The sequence below is a fragment of the Lepisosteus oculatus genome, chromosome 7, assembly GCF_040954835.1.
Source record: "Lepisosteus oculatus isolate fLepOcu1 chromosome 7, fLepOcu1.hap2, whole genome shotgun sequence".
NCBI lineage: Eukaryota > Metazoa > Chordata > Actinopteri > Semionotiformes > Lepisosteidae > Lepisosteus > Lepisosteus oculatus.
In genome coordinates, this window is record NC_090702.1 from 48,315,010 (window position 1) to 48,332,971 (window position 17,962).

Genomic DNA, 17,962 nt, shown 5'->3' on the forward strand with positions numbered 1-17,962 from the left:
TCTCTCTCACAGCACATGAGCAGCTTGCTGGCTCCACAACAAAGTCTCCATCTGAGACTCTTCTCAGCTCTCACAGGTTCAAGTCAGCAGCTATATCATCCTGCAACTCACAACTGGCAGTGCACTAAAGCTCAGTACGTATGAGCCTGACAGTACCTGGATGGGAGACCTCCTGAGAAAAACTAAGGTTGCTGTTGGAAGAGGTGTTAGTGAGACCAGTGGGGGGCGCTCACCCTGCGGTCTGTGTGGGTCCTAATGCCCCAGTATAGTGATGGAGGCACTATACTGTAAAAAAGGCTCTGTCCTTTGGATGAGATGTAAAACCAAGGTCCTGACTCTCTGTGGTCAGTAAAAATCCCAAGAGTAGGGGTGTAACCCTGGCGTCCTGGCCAAATTTCCCATTGGCCCTTACCAATCATGGCATCCTAATAATCCCCATCTATGAATTGGCTCATCACTCTGCTCTCTTCCCTACTGAGAGCTGGTGTGTGGGGAGTGTACTGGAGCACTATGGCTGCAGTCATAATCAAGGTGGGGCTGCACACTGGTGGAGGGGAGCCCCCATTACCTGTAAAGAGCTTTGAGTGGAGTGTCCAGAAGAGCGCTGCGTAAGTGTGAGGAATTATTCATTATTATCATTCTGTCTAGGCAACCGTGGGGGCAGCTGGTTTGGACCCCATGCAAGACCGCAGCAGAGTAATCCTGGGAAAAGTTCCAAATTAGTTACCAAATCCAAGAAACGTCAAGCGATGCCGTAGATCCAGGGATAGAGCAAGAACTTCAAGAGCCGAGAAAGACGATAAGGTTTAGAGTATTCATCCAAAGGGAAAAGCGGGAAGCTCAGCAGTGAGCGGAGTGAGAGGGTGTAAGTAGGGAGGAGTGTGTGTGGAATGATAATTGATTAATTAGTGCAAGGAGAGAGGCGCTCGTGGGTATGCGGTGACGTCGAAGTGCTCATGTGCGGTTCATGGCAGCTTTCTTCTGGCCAGTTTCCTCCACTTTGAACTTTGAACCCCTGGAGCAGGGGAAATTGTTGCCTTTATTTCATATAGTGCCTTTTGTGACCGTCACAGTTCCTGCACAGGAATGCTTGATGCCCTCCGCCACCCGTTTCGGCCTGCAACACCTGGGGCGCGAACCTGGGTCTCCGGCGTAACGCCACAGGGAACCAGCCGCATGAGCTAAAGGGGACCTCCCTCAGCCCAGGCTGCTGAGGTCCCTGCTACGCGCAGGGAGGGCGATGACGTCACCGTGTCCGAACTAGCTCCGCTACACTTTCATGGTGCATAATCTCAAAGCGCCGGTGTTTTCTCAGCCCTTTGTCTCTCATGGAGTTAACTCTCAAATCGCTGAGGTCCAAGGAGTAAAATGCTCTGAACAATATTGGACTTTAAAGTACTTAAAAAATCAGCATAGATCCGTGACACGATTCCCTTTGATGTTGTATCACTATAATAAGTCAATCCCTGCAAACTGTTGTCTGTTTTTTAGTATCAACCAAGATTTTCCAAATACTATATCCTTTTATTTTTATCCAAATCTACTTGATGAAACAGTGTACCTTTCAATTTGGTTTTCTGTATATATAATATCTATTACATAAACAAGGATATATGTCCTACAGTTCATTATTTTATATTAATACAGTGCAGTATGAAGTCATCTCTACAAGCATGCGTTCTCTGGGAATTTGTCAGCTGTCTTTGGGTCGTTCCAAGCATATCCTAAGGAAAGACTACAAATCCCAGAAGGCCAAGCAGCCCGTGGCCTCCAGACGAGCTCTGATTGGCCACTTTTCTGTTGTCATGTGACAGGAAGGAATTTGAGCTCTAACCTCGGCGTGGCGCGAAAGCATGTAGCAGCAGGGAGACACTGGGGGAATTGCTGAGAGATCAGGTGCAGTATGTGACGTTGTTTTGTTTGACTGAGCAATATTAGCTCGTCCAAACGTGGTGCATAAAAGCTTCGATACTGCCACATTATGTTATCACTTAATAATTCAGCAAAGCCCTTTGCTATTTAAGAATTTGTTAGTATAATTTAAAGAAACACCGTTAGATTCGGTGAGCAGAGACTTCGGCTCTGCAGAATAGCTACAACGGGAAGCGAGACCGTAAAGAGCTCAGCTTGTATGCTGGCGGTACCGCACTCGCTCCTGGGACAGTGGTTCCCTGTGTGAGAGCCGTGACAGCCGAGTCGGCGCAGGAGTTTACTGTCGGGTCCGAGTCAAAAACCGGAGAGGCAGGGACAGAACCAGTGGTGCAACTGAGCTCACCGTTAGCGCTATGATATGGCGGTCTAGCAGACAAACAGGGTTTCTGTGACGGGTGTCTGTGTGTGCGCTGGAACCGCAGAGGTCTCCGCTGGTGTGATCTAAATGTTTCGGCTGCACTGTAGCACTCCTGCCTTTCCGATACAGTAAAACGGAGCTGAGTTCATTTCCACCAGTCTGTGCACCGGCGTTTCGGCGTTACTGATCAGAGCTCCATCGACAGCAGTGCGTCAGTACAGTGCGTCTCCCTTTCAGTAAGCAGCCTGATGTAAACTCACTTGTTTGAGCGGTCAGTAATGAGTATTAATATGCTAGTATATTATCTTAGACGTAATCGTATATAAAGGACGCCTGCTGTTTTCCACATCCAGTACGCTGAGACTCTCTGAGTCAACGTGTCTGTGATGCTCACTCAAAAACCTTCAGCTCTCCAGCTGGTCTTTTTTACGCTTGTTCTATACAGCTTCTAAAAGGAGCAGAAATGTATAAAGACAACAGCTACTGTATATCACCCTGTACCTCACACCTGGAAGCCCCTTGAAGCTCCGCAGGTGTGAGCCTGGTCAGTACCTGGATGGGGGACTCCTGGGAAAGCTGAGGTTGATACTGGAAGTGGTGCTAGTGGGCCAGTAGGGGGAGCTCACTCTGCAGTCTGCGTGGGTCCTAATGCCCCAGTATAGTGATGGGAACACTATACTGTAAAAAAAAAGGCTTCATCCTTGGGATGAGACATAACACAGGTCGTGACTCTCCATAGGTCACGAAAAATCTCGGGGCTTTGCTGAAAAAGGGTAGGGGTGTTAATTCTGGAGTCCTGGCCAAATTCCCCCCTGGCCTTTACCAGTCGTGGCCTCCTAATAATCCCCATCTGTGAACGGGCTCATCACTCTGCTCTTCTCCCCACTGAGAGCTGGTGTGTGGGGAGTGTACTGGTGCACTATGGGTGCCGTCACATCTTCCAGGGCTGTACATATGGCGGTATAGCTCTTTCGGCGGAGTGTCTGGAAGAGTGTTTTAGAAGTGTACGGATTATGCTGTGGATGATCAAGGAGTCACCTGGGCTTCACCGTGAGTGGACCGCAGTTCTGGTGGGGTCCAGTAGGGGGCGCAGTCTCCACACTGGAGAGCAGTAAGGGCCGTGGGAATAAAGGGTGGAGGCGGGGGAGCTGGGGTTTGTAGTCTCCCCCCCGTGTGGCCGCCTCCCGTGTCCAGTGTGTCCTCACCGCCGCGGGCCCCTCTGCCCCCTGTCTGTCCCTGCAGGATGCAGGCCCAGCTGCAGCACCCTGGCTACCCGGCGGCGCGCCTGCAGGTGGCGGAGGAGGCCGTGCCCTGCCGAGAGGCGCAGGCGGCCGCGCTGCTGGCGCTGTTCGGGGAGGTGAGAGGATTGGGTGGCGTGTGCGTGTGCGTGTGCGTGTGCGTGTGCGTGTGCGTGTGCGTGTGCGTGTGCGTGTGCGTGTGCGACTGGCGCGTGGCCTGCGTGCCGGGGTCTGGGCAGGGCGGGGCAGGTGTCGATCAGCGCCGGCCCTCAGCCCCTCTTCCTCCCTGTCCTGTCCCTGCAGCCCGAGCACTACAGCTACCCCTCCCTCTTCCTCTACGGACACCGGGCGACTGGGAAGAGCCACGTCACGCTCACCCTGCTCCGAGAGCTGCAGGTAGGCCCGGGGCGCCGCCGGGGCGGCTGGGTTTGGGCGGGGAAGGCCTGCACTGGGATGGGGCTTGGGCAGGGGCAGGGGTGGCCAGGGTGGGGTAGGGGCAGCTAGCCAGGGCCTGGGGCAGAGACAGGGGCTGGGGTGGCCAGGGTGGGGTAGGGGCAGCTGGCCTGGGCCTGGGGCAGAGTCAGGGGCAGGGGTAGGGGTGGCCAGGGTGGGGTAGGGGCAGCTGGCCTGGGCCTGGGGCAGAGACAGGGCCTGGGGTGGCCAGGATGGGGTAGGGGCAGCTGGCCTGGGCCTGGGGCAGAGACAGGGCCTGGGGTGGCCAGGATGGGGTAGGGGCAGCTGGCCTGGGCCTGGGGCAGAGACAGGGGCTGGGGTGGCCAGGGTGGGGTAGGGGCAGCTGGCCTGAGTCTGGGGCGGGGGCAGGGGTGGGTGGCTGGGGTGGGGTAGGGGCAGCTGGCCTGAGTCTGGGGCGGGGGCAGGGGTGGGTGGCTGGGGTGGGGTAGGGGCAGCTGGCCTGAGTCTGGGGCGGGGGCAGGGTCAGGGGTGGGTGGCCTGGGTCTGGGGCAGAGACAGGGGCAGGGCCAGTCTGTGCCCAGCTCACTGTCTCTCTCCTACAAATCAACGTTTAAAGTCCAGGAAAGGTCATCGGCAGGACTGGCCAGGCACAGTGTCATCACAGGACAGCGTATGCAATTAAACTGGAGTTTGCATGAACAATACAATGAATATACTTCTGATCTTCTCATTTGTCCTGAAACAAGTGCACGTCCACATATCCGCTGTGTGCACCTAATTGTGGGTCGCCATACGTGTGAACATGTGCAGTGCCCTCCAGAAGTACTGGGACAGCAAGGTGTCTGGTATTGTTGCTTACGGTCGGGCCATTTCTATTTGTGATCTCAAGATGGAAATGAATAAGTGCAATCTGAATTTACACTTCAGTTTAAAAACGCGTACGTGTTGGGGGCACACTTTGCTCTACGTACGTTCCACAGTGGAAAGTCAGGGTGTGAACGTGGCGGTTCTGCGTGGGCTCGTGCCCTCTGCCACCCGTTCCGTCCCGCAGCACCTGGGGCGCGAACCCGGGTCACCAGCGAAACGCAACAGAGAACCAGCAGCCATATCACCCTGTAACTCACAGCTGGCAGCCCACTGAAGCTCAGCAGGTGTGAGCCTGGTCAGTACCTGGATGGGAGACTCCTGGGAAAAACTAAGGTTGCTGCTGGAGGAGGTGTTAGTGGGGCCAGCAGGGGGCGCTCACCCTGCGGTCCATGTGGGTCCTAATGCCCCAGTATAGTAAACAGGCGCCGTCCATCGGATGAGACGTAAAACCGAGGTCCTGACTCTCTGTGGTCATTAAAAATCCCAGGGTGTTTCTCGAAAAGAGTAGGGGTGTAACCCCGGCGTCCTGGCCAAATTTCTCATTGGCCCTTACCAATCATGGCCTCCTAATAATCCCCCTCTATGAACTGTCTACATTACTCTGCTCTCCTCCCCACTTGTCATTCCCACTGAGAGCTGGTGTGTGGGGAGCGTACTGGCGCACTATGGCTGCCGTCGCATCATCCAGGTGGGGCTGCACACTGGTGGTGGTGGAGGGGATCCCCATTACCTGTAAAGCACTTTGAGTGGAGAGTCCAGAAAAAGCGCTATATAAGTGTAAGCAATTATTATTATTATTATTATTATTATTATTATTATTATTATTATGAGCTAAAGGAGACCTCCTTCAGGCGGCTGAGGTCCCTGCTACGCGCAGTGAGGGCCCTGACGTCACCGTATCTGAACCAGCTCCGCTACAAGGGCTAGTTTGCACATCCCTCTGATGCAATAACTGCACAATGCCTGTTACCCCCCGAGCTCACCAGTGGGTGTGAAATCATTCGAGGTCCCTTGTGGCCGTCACTTTGCCTTCTTGCCTTGTCCTCGGGGTGATCTTGAGCCTCAGTGTTGTCCTCAGCATGTTCGATGCTGCTCAGACAGTTTTGAATCCAGAATCCAAAGTTCAGCGACGTGGCCAGTCCGGGATTTTCCGCTGTCTCTCTTGGTGTGAACGCCTGGACTGTACTGGTTTGTATTACAGCATTGTCATGCTGTATGGATGAAGCGTTTTCGAATACGCTTCGGCGCTACTTCAGAGTCCGTCCTGTGGGTGCCGTCGTTAATTACCCCCTCGTTACGGGCGAGCGAGCCAGTCTGAGAGCTCTCCAGGCTCGGACTTCTCCTCCGGCACGCCTCGCCTCTCGGATGAGGCGGTGATCTTCCGATTGTCTGCAGTTCCTTTCTTTCTCCGCCCTCTAACCCGTCCGTCTCTGCGGTAAAGGTCTAGTCTGGTCGCACCCGCCCGTTTTCAGACGTTCCCGGCTCCTCTTTGCCGTTTTGAGCAGCTTCGGCTCTGGGTTTCCTGCTCCCGTTGCTGAAGGGGGGCGTGCCTGGCGCAGAGCTGGTGTGTCTGTCTTCCGCGGGCTGTGCATCTCGAGGGCCTTCAGCCCTGCGCCCCGAGGGTGCTGGCAGCTGCGCTGACAGTCGCTTCAGGGCTTTCCTTGACAGCTCCGGTCATTTGGCTGTCCTCGACTGCGGGTGTCGTTCTTGGCTGATGAGCAGTTACGCCTGTGCAATCCTTCGTCTTCAGTGTGACCCTCATCGCCGGCTCTGGTCCGCCCTGTCTCCGTGCTGTGATCGAGTTGCTGTAAAACGCCCCGAGGTGGAGTGAGACGTGTTGCACATTTGCTCCTAATTACCCAGTAACAAACACCTGTCAGCCTAGGGTCCCACAATCTCTGCCACTTCAGAATACAGGTCAAGCAGGATTGAGTGTTATTTCTTTAATTGACCCAAGAGGGTGGTAGTGAATTGACTAATGATGATGAAATAGGTCGGACTTGTACTTCATGGTCGCGTTTCTTTTCCACGGTGGTGAAAATCTGAGTTGGTCTTTCTTGTCCCAGTACTTTTGAGTGCACTGTGTACAAACGTGCCAACTTCATGCTGTATTACATTAGTCCTGAATTTCTACCAGCAATATAACCTCATTGGAAACATGAAATTATTTTCTTAAATATCTCCCTCAATTGCTTTGTCTGTTTTTTTGCTATTATTGTAACCTGTGACCCCCCTCTTCCTCACTCTCTGTGACCTCCTTCCTCACTTTAGTCTTCCTCTTCCCCCCAACTGTCTCTATAATCCTCTCTTCCTCACTGTTTCTATAACCTTCCTCTTCCTCCCTGCCCGTTTCTGTGAAAACCCCCTCTTCCTCACTGTTTCTATAACCTTCCTCTTCCTCCCTGCCCGTTTCTGTGAAAACCCCCTCTTCCTCACTGTTTCTATAACCTTCCTCTTTCTCCCTGCCCGTCTCTGTGAAAACCCCCTCTTCCTCACTGTTTCTATAACCTTCCTCTTCCTCCCTGCCTGTTTCTGTGAAAACCCCCTCTTCCTCACTGTTTCTATAACCTTCCTCTTCCTCCCTGCCTGTTTCTGTGAAAACCCCCCCTTCCTCACTGTTTCTATAACCCTCCTCTTCCTCCCTGCCTGTTTCTGTGAAAACCCCCTCTTCCTCACTGTTTCTATAACCTTCCTCTTTCTCCCTGCCCGTCTCTGTGAAAACCCCCTCTTCCTCACTGTTTCTATAACCTTCCTCTTTCTCCCTGCCCGTCTCTGTGAAAACCCCCTCTTCCTCACTGTTTCTATAACCTTCCTCTTCCTCCCTGCGCGTCTCTTTGAAAACCCCCTCTTCCTCACTGTTTCTATAACCTTCCTCTTCCTCCCTGCGCGTCTCTGTGAAAACCCCCTCTTCCTCACTGTTTCTATAACCTTCCTCTTCCTCCCTGCCTGTTTCTTATATATTTGTATAGCGCCTTGAAAAGTGTGTTGACCTCCCTGGCTCTCCGCAGCTCCCTCATGCAGCGGTGAGCTGTGTGGAGTGTTTCTCGGCAGGGCTGCTGTTCGAGCAGGTGCTGGGGTCTCTCTTTGGCCACGAAGCCGTCTCTCAGTCCCTCGCGCGCTACTCCTCCTTCTCCGACTTTGTCCGCGTCTTCCAGCAGCTGTCCGCTCGGAGCTCCCTGCCTCGGCACACCCGCTACATTGTGAGTATGCGTCCCTGTGTAGCCGATGGCGGTGAAAACACCTGCCGTTTGACCCATCCAGAGTAGCTCATTGATCCCAGGGTCTCGTCCAGTTGTTTCTCGAAAGCAACCAGGATAGCTTGTTCCACTCTCCCACCACTCTTTGCGTAAAGAGCCTCTTGTTCTCAGTTTTAAATGCCAGTTTTAGATTGTGGTTTCCACCTGTGTCCTTCAACTTGTGTTTTGACAACAGGCCACAATTATGAGCAGTTTGGAGGCCTTAGCCAGGAAACAAGTGCGTGTGTGCGCGTGTGCGCGTCCTAGATTGGGCTCTTATTCTGCGATTCTGTGCCTCCAGGTTCTGGACCGGGCCGAGCTGCTCAGGGACATGGATGCCAATCTGTTGCCAGGATTCCTGCGTCTGCAGGAGCTGGTGAGAGCGTGGGCAGGGGCGCAGGGGGTTGTGGGAGGGTGTAGTGTGTGTTGGTGCGCCTGCATGTGGCGGGACAGGAGGAGAAGCAGTCTGGAAGTTTTTGCTTTCGAGTTTTCTAGTTTCGGGGACCCACTGGCAGCCTTGTTTTTAATCCCCCCCCCCCCCCAGCACATTCACTGTAAATGACTGGCAGTCTGTCATCTCCAGCAGATGTTGGCGCGGTCTGCTCGCGGTGACGTCATCCCATCTGGACTGCAGCCCATGTGGGATTCGGCTGCAGGACGGGACCCGGTCTTTTCCCCTGGCGGAGCCGTGTTGTCTGGGGAGCGGCGCAGTGCGTGCTCGGATCCCAGCAGGGGCTCATCACACGGCCAGTTAACGAGTGGGGCGCTGTTACCCTGTTCGAGCCAGTCCCTAATGACTCCTGGGCCCACGTCTGTACTGCGGGCGTAGGTGGCTCTGTCGGCCTCTCCTCTTTCCCAGTGGAAAGCGGGGTGGGCGCTACATTTCTACCCCTTAACCCCCCTTCATCGTATCCCACAGCAGCATGAGAATTTAGCCCTGTGATGTATATTTAATGCCCGTTGCCCATTGAAATTCTGCCGGTGTTCTGTGTTACAGCACTGATGCGAGGCGCTAATCCTTGGGCCCAGATATAATCTGGCCCGGGGCTGCGGAGCAGGGCTCTGCCTGCTGCAGGTTTACAGTGCGAGGTGGGGGTACGGGCCAGGCTGCCATCCGGTTCGTGTTTTGCGGGCTGCCAGCTCTTCTGTATTCTGCGAGCTGGGAGAAGGTGCTGGGGTATTGTCTGAGGATGGGTTCTCGACTCAGCTTTGTTTTTTTCCTCTCAGAACCAGCAGATGCGTGCAGCCCGAGCAGTCAGGAGAGTGTGTGTGTGTGTGTGTGTGTGTGTGTGTACGCCCAAAGCTTGCTCAGAACCTGCCGTGATTGAATAATTGCTGGAGCTTAGACGCATCCGCTCTGGAGCGCTGGTGAAGTCCGAGCCAGGTTAACACCCTCTGGCCCCGTCGCCTCAGTTAGTGCCGAGCGGCTGTGTGTGTGCCCACTGGCGGGACAAGGTCAGCGCTCCTGGCACAGAGAGGTCGGCGGAGGAGGGGGATCTTGCCTGGTGATCAGAGAGCGATGAGCCCTGGTAATGACAAACGTTGATCGCCGTAATGAAACTATACAAGAGGGCGCAGTGGTTAGCATTGCTGCCTTGCTGTGCCTTGCGGGGTCCCGGGTTCAATTCCAGGTCTGGGGTGCTGTCTGCGTGGAGTTCGTACGTTCTCTGCGTTCGTTTCCTCCCACAGTGCAAAGACATGCTGGAGGGTGAATTGGCTTCTGGGAACACTGGCCCTGGAGTGAGTGTGTGTGTCTGAGTCTGTGTGTCCTGTGAGGGACTGGCGTCCTGTCCGGGGTGTACCCTGCCTTGCGCCCGTGGTTTGCCAAGGCAGGCTCCCCTGTGACTCCGCATTGGAGATGGAGGGGTGGACGTGTGTCTCCTAAATAAACTTCCAGCACTCCGGCTCCTAGAAAGGTGTGTGTGTGTGTGGCCTGTCCGCCAGGGCTCCTCAGCGGGGGTGGGGTTGAAACGGGGGTTCCCTGCTGCCTGGTTTCGTGTTCGGGGGGGTGGGGCCCGCGGTTGACCCCCTGTGTGTGTGCGTGTGCGCCCCCGCCAGGTCGAGGACAACGTGACGGTGATCCTGCTGAGCGAGATCGTCTGGGAGAAGTTCAGGCCCGGCACCGGCTGCTTCGAGCCTCTCGTGCTGCACTTCCCGGACTACAGCAAAGGTAGGGACTCGCGCCCGGAGCCGCTGCTGCCTGACCCCCCTGTGGAGGAGAGCACAGGGTCCCGATCCGTCGTCTGGAGAGAGAGACAGAGAGGGGCTTTATTATCCCCGAGGGGCAATGTGTCTTACAGCAGCGGTGTCAGTGTACAGACAGACAGAAAAATACCCACAGCAACAGCAGCAGTGTACTGTACATATTTGCACAGAAAATCAAGTGATAAGGAAGGATATGGCAGCAGGTATGAATGAGAACTTGGGTCTGTTGGTTTTGGAGTTGGGAAGTTGGCAGCTGTGTTCTGATGGGAGTCACTGGAATTCATTAGACAGGGGTGTGAGGGATTGGCACAGGTGGATTCTGCTTTATGCAGAACACGTGAATGATAGGAGGTGGAGAGGGCAGGAAGATCAGCGCCAGTGACCTTCTGGCATGTTTTCCCAAGGCTGCCCAGTTTGTTCTGTATTGCTCCTACCTTCCCTTGTGACTGCTCGGCAGTGCCCTGGCATTGCTGGGTGCCTGCTGTGCTGTCCCGCGCTCTGCTGGCGTGACTGTAAGGAAGGGGGACCCTGTGCTCTGATTCCCTCAGCCGAGCTCCAGCTGATCCTGTCCCAGGACCCTTCCCCGGCCTACTCCCCAGAGCTGTACGGCACCTACATCAACATCCTGCTGGGTGTCTTCTTCACCGTGTGCAGGGACCTGCGCGAGCTCCGGCACCTGGTGAGGCACCGCCGCGCGCGCTGGGGGGGTGTTTCGGGCACGCGGAGCCGTAGGCCTGGTAATCGGCGCTCGGCAGAGAGACTCGTGGAGCGGTTGTTTCTGGCACACCCAGCCATGCTGTTGAAGCTGATACCCTGACGTGTTTCAGGAAACAGTCCAATGAGATCCCTCAGCCAGGACAGGAGGCACATCTTTACACAAAGAGTTGTGGGAGTGTGGAACGAGCTGCCCAGCCAGGCTGTTGAAGCTGATACCCTGGCTTCTTTCAAGAAAAGGCTGGATGAGATCCTTGGATCAATTAGCTGCTAACTAGCATTCGGGCTAGAAGTGTCACCTGGACCCCCCTCTAGTAACTTTTCTTATGTAATATACTTGATCCACACAAGCTATTACTTGCAGCTCCCTGTAAAGACTGTGTCACGAGAACATTGTGGGATCTGGCCCAGATTTGAACCAGTGAAACCTGGACTGTACCTCCCAACACACTCTAGGGACACTCGAGTAATTGAACAGCTGGGGACGTCCCCCAGTGTTTGCGATCTTCAAGAACCGGGGGACCCCACAGACACTGCGTAACATCACCACCGACATGTCTTCTGTAAAAGGGGTCTTGTACTTGGTTCCTGGAGGGCCTCATGCCTTCTGGTGTTTGTTCACTGTGCTCAAGTAAACAACCTAATTCTTTCCTAATTTAGGAGACTCAAAAAGCCAGTGTAAGGTCTTTTACACTGGGGGTTCACTTCATTAATGCTACTACAAGTCCTGTCTCCGATCCTGATTATAATTATCAGGGTTCCGCAGCTCAGCTAATGAATGAGTGATGTGGTTTGGAGCACAAACCGGAAGATACAGGGCTCTCCAGGGTGTGAGCTGGACCCCGCTGGGCACCTGTAGCTGTGTCTGAGACTGGGGCGCTCGACGCTGTAGTAAGGAATGGGGACTGTCCGACAGAGCCTCGAATCACGGGATTTGACGGCTTCCACGGGAAATACAATCGGGCGATGCGTTGGTGAGGGAGAGATCCCACAGGATTTTTTTTTCCCTGCTCTTTACGGTCATTGTAAGTGAACCCTTCAATCTGGAGAAAATCCCATCAGGAAAAATGAGCTTAAAACTGATGATCAGAGACGATTAGTGCTGAACCAACGTAGCATCCAATTTGCCAAAACAGAAAAGGGAACTAAAGTGTGCATTTGCCCTCCTCAGGTCCGTAATCCCCACGTTTTCTGTTTTTTAAGAGGAGGCCTACTATAAGTTACGTTCTCACTTCTGTGTGAATGCTGGAATGCTGTGCAACGCCAAGTGAGCTTTGTCCCAGTGCACTGAAAGAGTGCTTTCCACGTCCAGCCGTCCCGCCTTTCCAGCTCTGCCCAGAACGTTGCGCGCAAGTCCCGTCCCCATCCTGGTGCGCGCACTGAGCCTTCCTGGTCATGGGAACGAACCGGATTGGGACCACGGGTTCGGGGGAGAAGAGCCTCCCACGGCGGCCGGCCCAGTCGGGGGGGGGATCGGTCTTTGTTCTTTTACACGCTGCGGAAGGGCCCGCGTCACCTTGACAGCTCTGTGTTGGGACTGTCCAGTCCCGGTCCTGACGAGCCCCGCCGGCCCACGATGAGCTTCATGAGCCCGGTTTCACAGGTCCAGACCTGGATGCCGCCGGTGTGCGCGAAGTGATTCATAACTACCGTTTCAGATGTCGGCAGGTCTGCGCATCTCGCTCCTCTGTCGTTGTCACCTCCGAGATTTCGCAGAAAGCCAAGGGAGATCAGATAATTCCCGGGATTCTCAGGATTTCCAAACGCCGCGCAGTAGTGGAGGGACTAGAGCACCCAGAAGCGGACTGCCGGTCTCCTCCTGGTTCTGTCGGTTTCTCCGTTTTAAGCCGTTGGATATTGATTTTGTTTGTGTTTTTTTTTTAACAGGCTGCGCTTAATTTTCCGAAGTTCTGTGAGCCTCTGGAGAAGGGGGAAGGTAATGGCTCTGTTTCTCTCAGCCTGTCTAAAGGGAAGTGAGACTTTCAGTCCCCCCCATCTCGTTCACAGCCTGTCTTTCTCAGTGACACTTAGGGTTTCTTCAGCATCTCTTTCTCTCGGCCCGTCTGTCATGTCAGCGACAGGAAGTGATACTGACACAGGTCCTCTCCTTCTCTCACTGTCTCTCAGCGACAGGAAGTGATACTGACACAGGTCCTCTCCTTCTCTCACTGTCTCTCAGCGACAGGAAGTGATACTGACAGAGGTCCTCTCCTTCTCTCACTGTCTCTCAGCGACAGGAAGTGATACTGACACAGGTCCTCTCCTCTCTCTGTCTCTCAGCGACAGGAAGTGAAACTGACTGTCTCCTCACTGTCTCACATCGACAGGAAGTGATACTGACAGTCTCTCCTCACTGACTCATGGTGACAGGAAGTGATACTGACAGTCTCTCCTCACTGTCTCATGGCGACAGGAAGTGATACTGACAGTCTCTCCTCACTGTCTCTCAGCGACAGGAAGTGATACTGACAGTCTCTCCTCACTGTCTCATGGCGACAGGAAGTGATACTGACACTCTCCTCACTGTCTCTCGGCGACAGGAAGTGATACTGACAGTCTCTCCTCACTGTCTCACGGCGACAGGAAGTGATACTGACAGTCTCTCCTCACTGTCTCACGGCGACAGGAAGTGATACTGACAGTCTCTCCTCACTGTCTCACGGCGACAGGAAGTGATACTGACAGTCTCTCCTCATGGTCTCTCGGCGACAGGAAGTGATACTGACAGTCTCTCCTCACTGTCTCGGCGACAGGAAGTGATACTGACAGTCTCTCCTCACTGTCTCGGCGACAGGAAGTGATACTGACAGTCTCTCCTCACTGTCTCAGCGACAGGAAGTGATACTGACAGTCTCTCCTCACTGTCTCACAGTGACAGGAAGTGATACTGAGTCTCTCCTCACTGTCTCACAGCGACAGGAAGTGATACTGACAGTCTCTCCTCACTGTCTCAGCGACAGGAAGTGATACTGACAGTCTCTCCTCACTGTCTCTCAGTGACAGGAAGTGATACTGAGTCTCTCCTCACTGTCTCACAGCGACAGGAAGTGATACTGACAGTCTCTCCTCACTGTTTCTCAGCGACAGGAAGTGATACTGACAGTCTCTCCTCTCTGTCTCACAGCGACAGGAAGTGATACTGACAGTCTCTCCTCTCTGTCTCTCAGCGACAGGAAGTGATACTGACAGTCTCTCCTCACTGTCTCACAGCGACAGGAAGTGATACTGAGTCTCTCCTCACTGTCTCTCAGTGACAGGAAGTGATACTGAGTCTCTCCTCACTGTCTCTCAGCGACAGGAAGTGATACCGACAGTCTCTCCTCACTGTCTCTCAGCGACAGGAAGTGATACTGACAGTCTCTTCTCTCTGCTACAGCGAAGGAGGGCGACACTCACAAGCTGTGGAGGAACATCGAGCCGCACCTGAAGAGAGCCATGCAGACGGTATACCTGAGAGAGGTGTCCAGGTCAGTTGCCTTTCTGCGTGGCCTGGAATCGTTACCCTACATCCCGCCCCAGCCACTGTCTTTCCACTCGCTCTCTCTTTTGAACTTTCTACACAAACTCCCTGTGCCCCCGAAACCCGGGAGAAGAAGACCCAGACGGGTCGAAACGTCGCGCCTCGCGCAGGAGAGAAAGAGAGCCTCCTCTGCTGACGGCATCAGGAGCCTGCTGCCACACGTCCTGCTCCACGCTCAGAAAGAGATGAAGGCACGGAGGTGGATCAGAAGCCCGGACACTCCCTTTCTGCTGGGACTGGACAAAGGAACAGCAATCCTCCCTTTTCCAAGCGATCCCCCCTTGAGGAAGATTTGGAAGGAGAAGAAGCTCTGCTCCCCTAGCCTAACTCCAGCCCTTGCACCCCGCCGCTGTCGTCTCATCTCAAACCATCTCGCCTTCCCCTGTGCTCAGACCCTGAGCCGGCAGCTGCTGCATGTCGATCTTTGCCGCTGGTGTGAGAGATCGCCTCTCCCTGTCCTTATTCATTTGTACAGATCCCGCGTCCTTTTTTAATTAGGGTTTTTAATTGGGAGTTCAGCCTTTTTGTCTGCTGTATACTTTCTTTCAGTTCCATTCATGTGTATTATCTCAGGTCTCGTATCTCTAATTAGCGACTTTAATGTGAAATTGTTTCATTGTCGCTTAATGGAGCTCAGAGATTCTCTTCTGCTCTTCCGCTTTCAGCTGTCCCCACTGGGGAATTGGCACTGTTAGACCCTCCCGTTAGGTTCTTCTTTATTAATTGAACAGGAATTATTTTCCAAGTGGATCATCTGGTAAGGACGCCGCCCCGGGTGCAGATTGAACTCCGTGAGCGTGGGTTCGAGTCCTGACCCATTCCCTGGGTCCTGTCAGTAGCGGATCCTGAGGGGGGGGTGGGAGGAGTTGGACAGGGATCACGCGGTGCTCAGTGACGCATCACCCCGTCTGTGTCTCCGCAGTGTGCAGTGGGAGCGCCTGCAGCAGCAGACGGAGGACAGTGTCACTGGAGGCCTGCGAGGTAGAGTGTCTGGAATGGGTGCCCTGTACCCACCGACAGCCTGAGGCAGTCTTCCCTCTGTCTGTCTCTCTCTGGTCACCTCCCTGTGTGTCGTCCCCAGGCCTCTCTGTCCATGTCTGCTGTCTGTCTCTCTCTCTCTCTCTCTCTGATCGCATGCCTGTGTGTCGTCCCCAGACCTCTCTGTCCATGTCTGCTGTCTGTCTCTCTCTGGTCACCTCCCTGTGTGTCGTCCCCAGGCCTCTCTGTCCATGTCTGCTGTCTGTCTCTCTCTCTCTCTCTCTCTCTCTGATCGCATGCCTGTGTGTCGTCCCCAGACCTCTCTGTCCATGTCTGCTGTCTGTCTCTCTCTGGTCACCTCCCTGTGTGTCGTCCCCAGGCCTCTCTGTCCATGTCTGCTGTCTGTCTCTTACTCTGGACGCCTCCCTGTGTGTCGTCCCCAGGCCTCTCTGCCCATGTCTGCTGTCTCTCTCTCTCTGGTCACTTCCCTGTGTGTCGTCCCCAGACCTCTCTGTCCATGTCTGCTGTCTGTCTCTCTCTGGTCACCTCCCTGTGTGTCGTCCCCAGACCTCTCTGTCCATGTCTGCTGTCTGTCTCTCTCTCTCTCTGGTCACTTCCCTGTGTGTCGTCCCCAGACCTCTCTGTCCATGTCTGCTGTCTGTCTCTCTCTCTCTCTGGTCACATCCCTGTGTGTCGTCCCCAGGCCTCTCTGTCCATGTCTGCTGTCTGTCTCTCTCTCTCTCTGGTCACTTCCCTGTGTGTCGTCCCCAGACCTCTCTGTCCATGTCTGCTGTCTGTCTCTCTCTGGTCACCTCCCTGTGTGTCGTCCCCAGACCTCTCTGTCCATGTCTGCTGTCTGTCTCTCTCTCTCTCTCTGGTCACATCCCTGTGTGTCGTCCCCAGACCTCTCTGTCCATGTCTGCTGTCTGTCTCTCTCTGGTCACCTCCCTGTGTGTCGTCCCCAGGCCTCTCTGCCCATGTCTGCTGTATGTCTCTCTCTGGTCACCTACCTGTGTGTCGTCCCCAGGCCTCTGCCCATGTCTGCTGTCTGTCTCTCTCTGGTCACCTCCCTGTGTGTCATCCCCAGGCCTCTCTGCCCATGTCTGCTGTCTGTCTCTCTCTGGTCACCTCCCTGTGTGTCATCCCCAGACCTCTCTGCCCATGTCTGCTGTCTGTCTCTCTCTGGTCACTTCCCTATGTGTCGTCCCCAGGCCTCTCTGCCCATGTCTGCTGTCTGTCTCTCTCTCTGGTCACATCCCTGTGTGTCGTCCCCAGACCTCTCTGTCCATGTCTGCTGTCTGTCTCTCTCTGGTCACCTCCCTGTGTGTCATCCCCAGGCCTCTCTGCCCATGTCTGCTGTCTGTCTCTCTCTGGTCACATTCCTGTGTGTTGTCCCCAGACCCCTCTGTCCATGTCTGCTGTCTGTCTCTCTCTGGTCACCTCCCTGTGTGTCGTCCCCAGACCTCTCTGTCCATGTCTGCTGTCTGTCTCTCTCTCTCTCTGGTCACATCCCTGTGTGTCGTCCCCAGGCCTCTCTGTCCATGTCTGCTGTCTGTCTCTCTCTCTCTCTGGTCACATCCCTGTGTGTCGTCCCCAGACCTCTCTGTCCATGTCTGCTGTCTGTCTCTCTCTCTCTCTGGACACCTCCCTGTGTGTCGTCCCCAGGCCTCTCTGTCCATGTCTGCTGTCTCTCTCTCTCTGGACACCTCTCTGTGTCGTCCCCAGGCCTCTCTGCCCATGCCCACGTGGAGCTGCCCTGCCACTCCAAGTTCCTGCTGATCGCGGCGTACCTGGCCTCCTACAACCCCGCCCGCACCGACCGCCGCTTCTTCCTCAAGGTACGCTCAGGTGTGCGGCAGAACCCTCACCTTCCTCACCTTGTGGCGAGCGGCTCGGGCCCATCACTCTCGCCCTGGGCTCATCGGCATGGCTGCTGGGAGAGCTGTGCTTATCGGTCTATTGCTCTCACGGCCAGCGTCCTGCTCTGCACTGCAAACTCCTGCAGACCACTGGAATCTCAAGCTGTGGTGACACACAAGCTTACTGTATTTAAACACAACCTGCTTGAAAACATGGCCGAAAAGCACAGGGGACGGGTATTGAGTTTCAAGTGCACTCGCCTTCGGCGCAATGTTTTTTTTTCTTAAAATACAAAGACTTTGCTTTTCTTCCGGAATGGGATTTTTCCGTTATCAGCTCAGGATTTGGATCGCTGGACCAGTTGACCGAGGCTGCGTGTCGAGTTTGAGGGATTTCCTCAGAATAAACAGCGAAACACATACCATAGGGCGTCAGTGCAGGCTGTGTGGAAGTGCATTTAACCTGCATTCAGGAGGTGCTTCTTTACCCAAAGGGTGGTGGAAGTGTGGAACAAGCAAGCCCAGCCACGTTGTTGCAGCTGATACCCTGGCTGCTTTCAAGAAACAGCTGGATGGGGTTCTGGGATCTGTTCACGAACTACCAGTCAGGGTCGATGGGCTGGATGGCTCCCCTCGTTTGT

General features: G+C 54.6%; 1 protein-coding gene across 3 annotated transcripts in view; it reads left to right on the plus strand.

Annotated features, from left to right (window-relative positions):
• Positions 1-1,829: 1,829 nt before the first annotated feature.
• Positions 1,830-17,962, plus strand: part of orc5 (origin recognition complex, subunit 5) — a 41,860-nt gene continuing 25,727 nt past the window's right edge. For 2 of the 3 annotated variants that reach the window (XM_069192633.1, XM_069192635.1), the window contains exons 1-11: positions 1,830-1,896; positions 3,533-3,647; positions 3,832-3,924; positions 7,818-8,009; positions 8,347-8,421; positions 10,104-10,215; positions 10,799-10,929; positions 12,852-12,900; positions 14,341-14,431; positions 15,407-15,465; positions 17,188-17,300. In XM_069192633.1, coding sequence (XP_069048734.1) covers positions 3,534-3,647; positions 3,832-3,924; positions 7,818-8,009; positions 8,347-8,421; positions 10,104-10,215; positions 10,799-10,929; positions 12,852-12,900; positions 14,341-14,431; positions 15,407-15,465; positions 17,188-17,300 — 1,029 coding nt within the window. In that variant the 5' untranslated portion in view covers positions 1,830-1,896; position 3,533. Of the gene's footprint in view, positions 1,902-3,532; positions 3,648-3,831; positions 3,925-7,817; positions 8,010-8,346; positions 8,422-10,103; positions 10,216-10,798; positions 10,930-12,851; positions 12,901-14,340; positions 14,432-15,406; positions 15,466-17,187; positions 17,301-17,962 lie in introns of all 3 variants that reach the window. The other variant, XM_069192634.1, reaches the window with a different exon arrangement.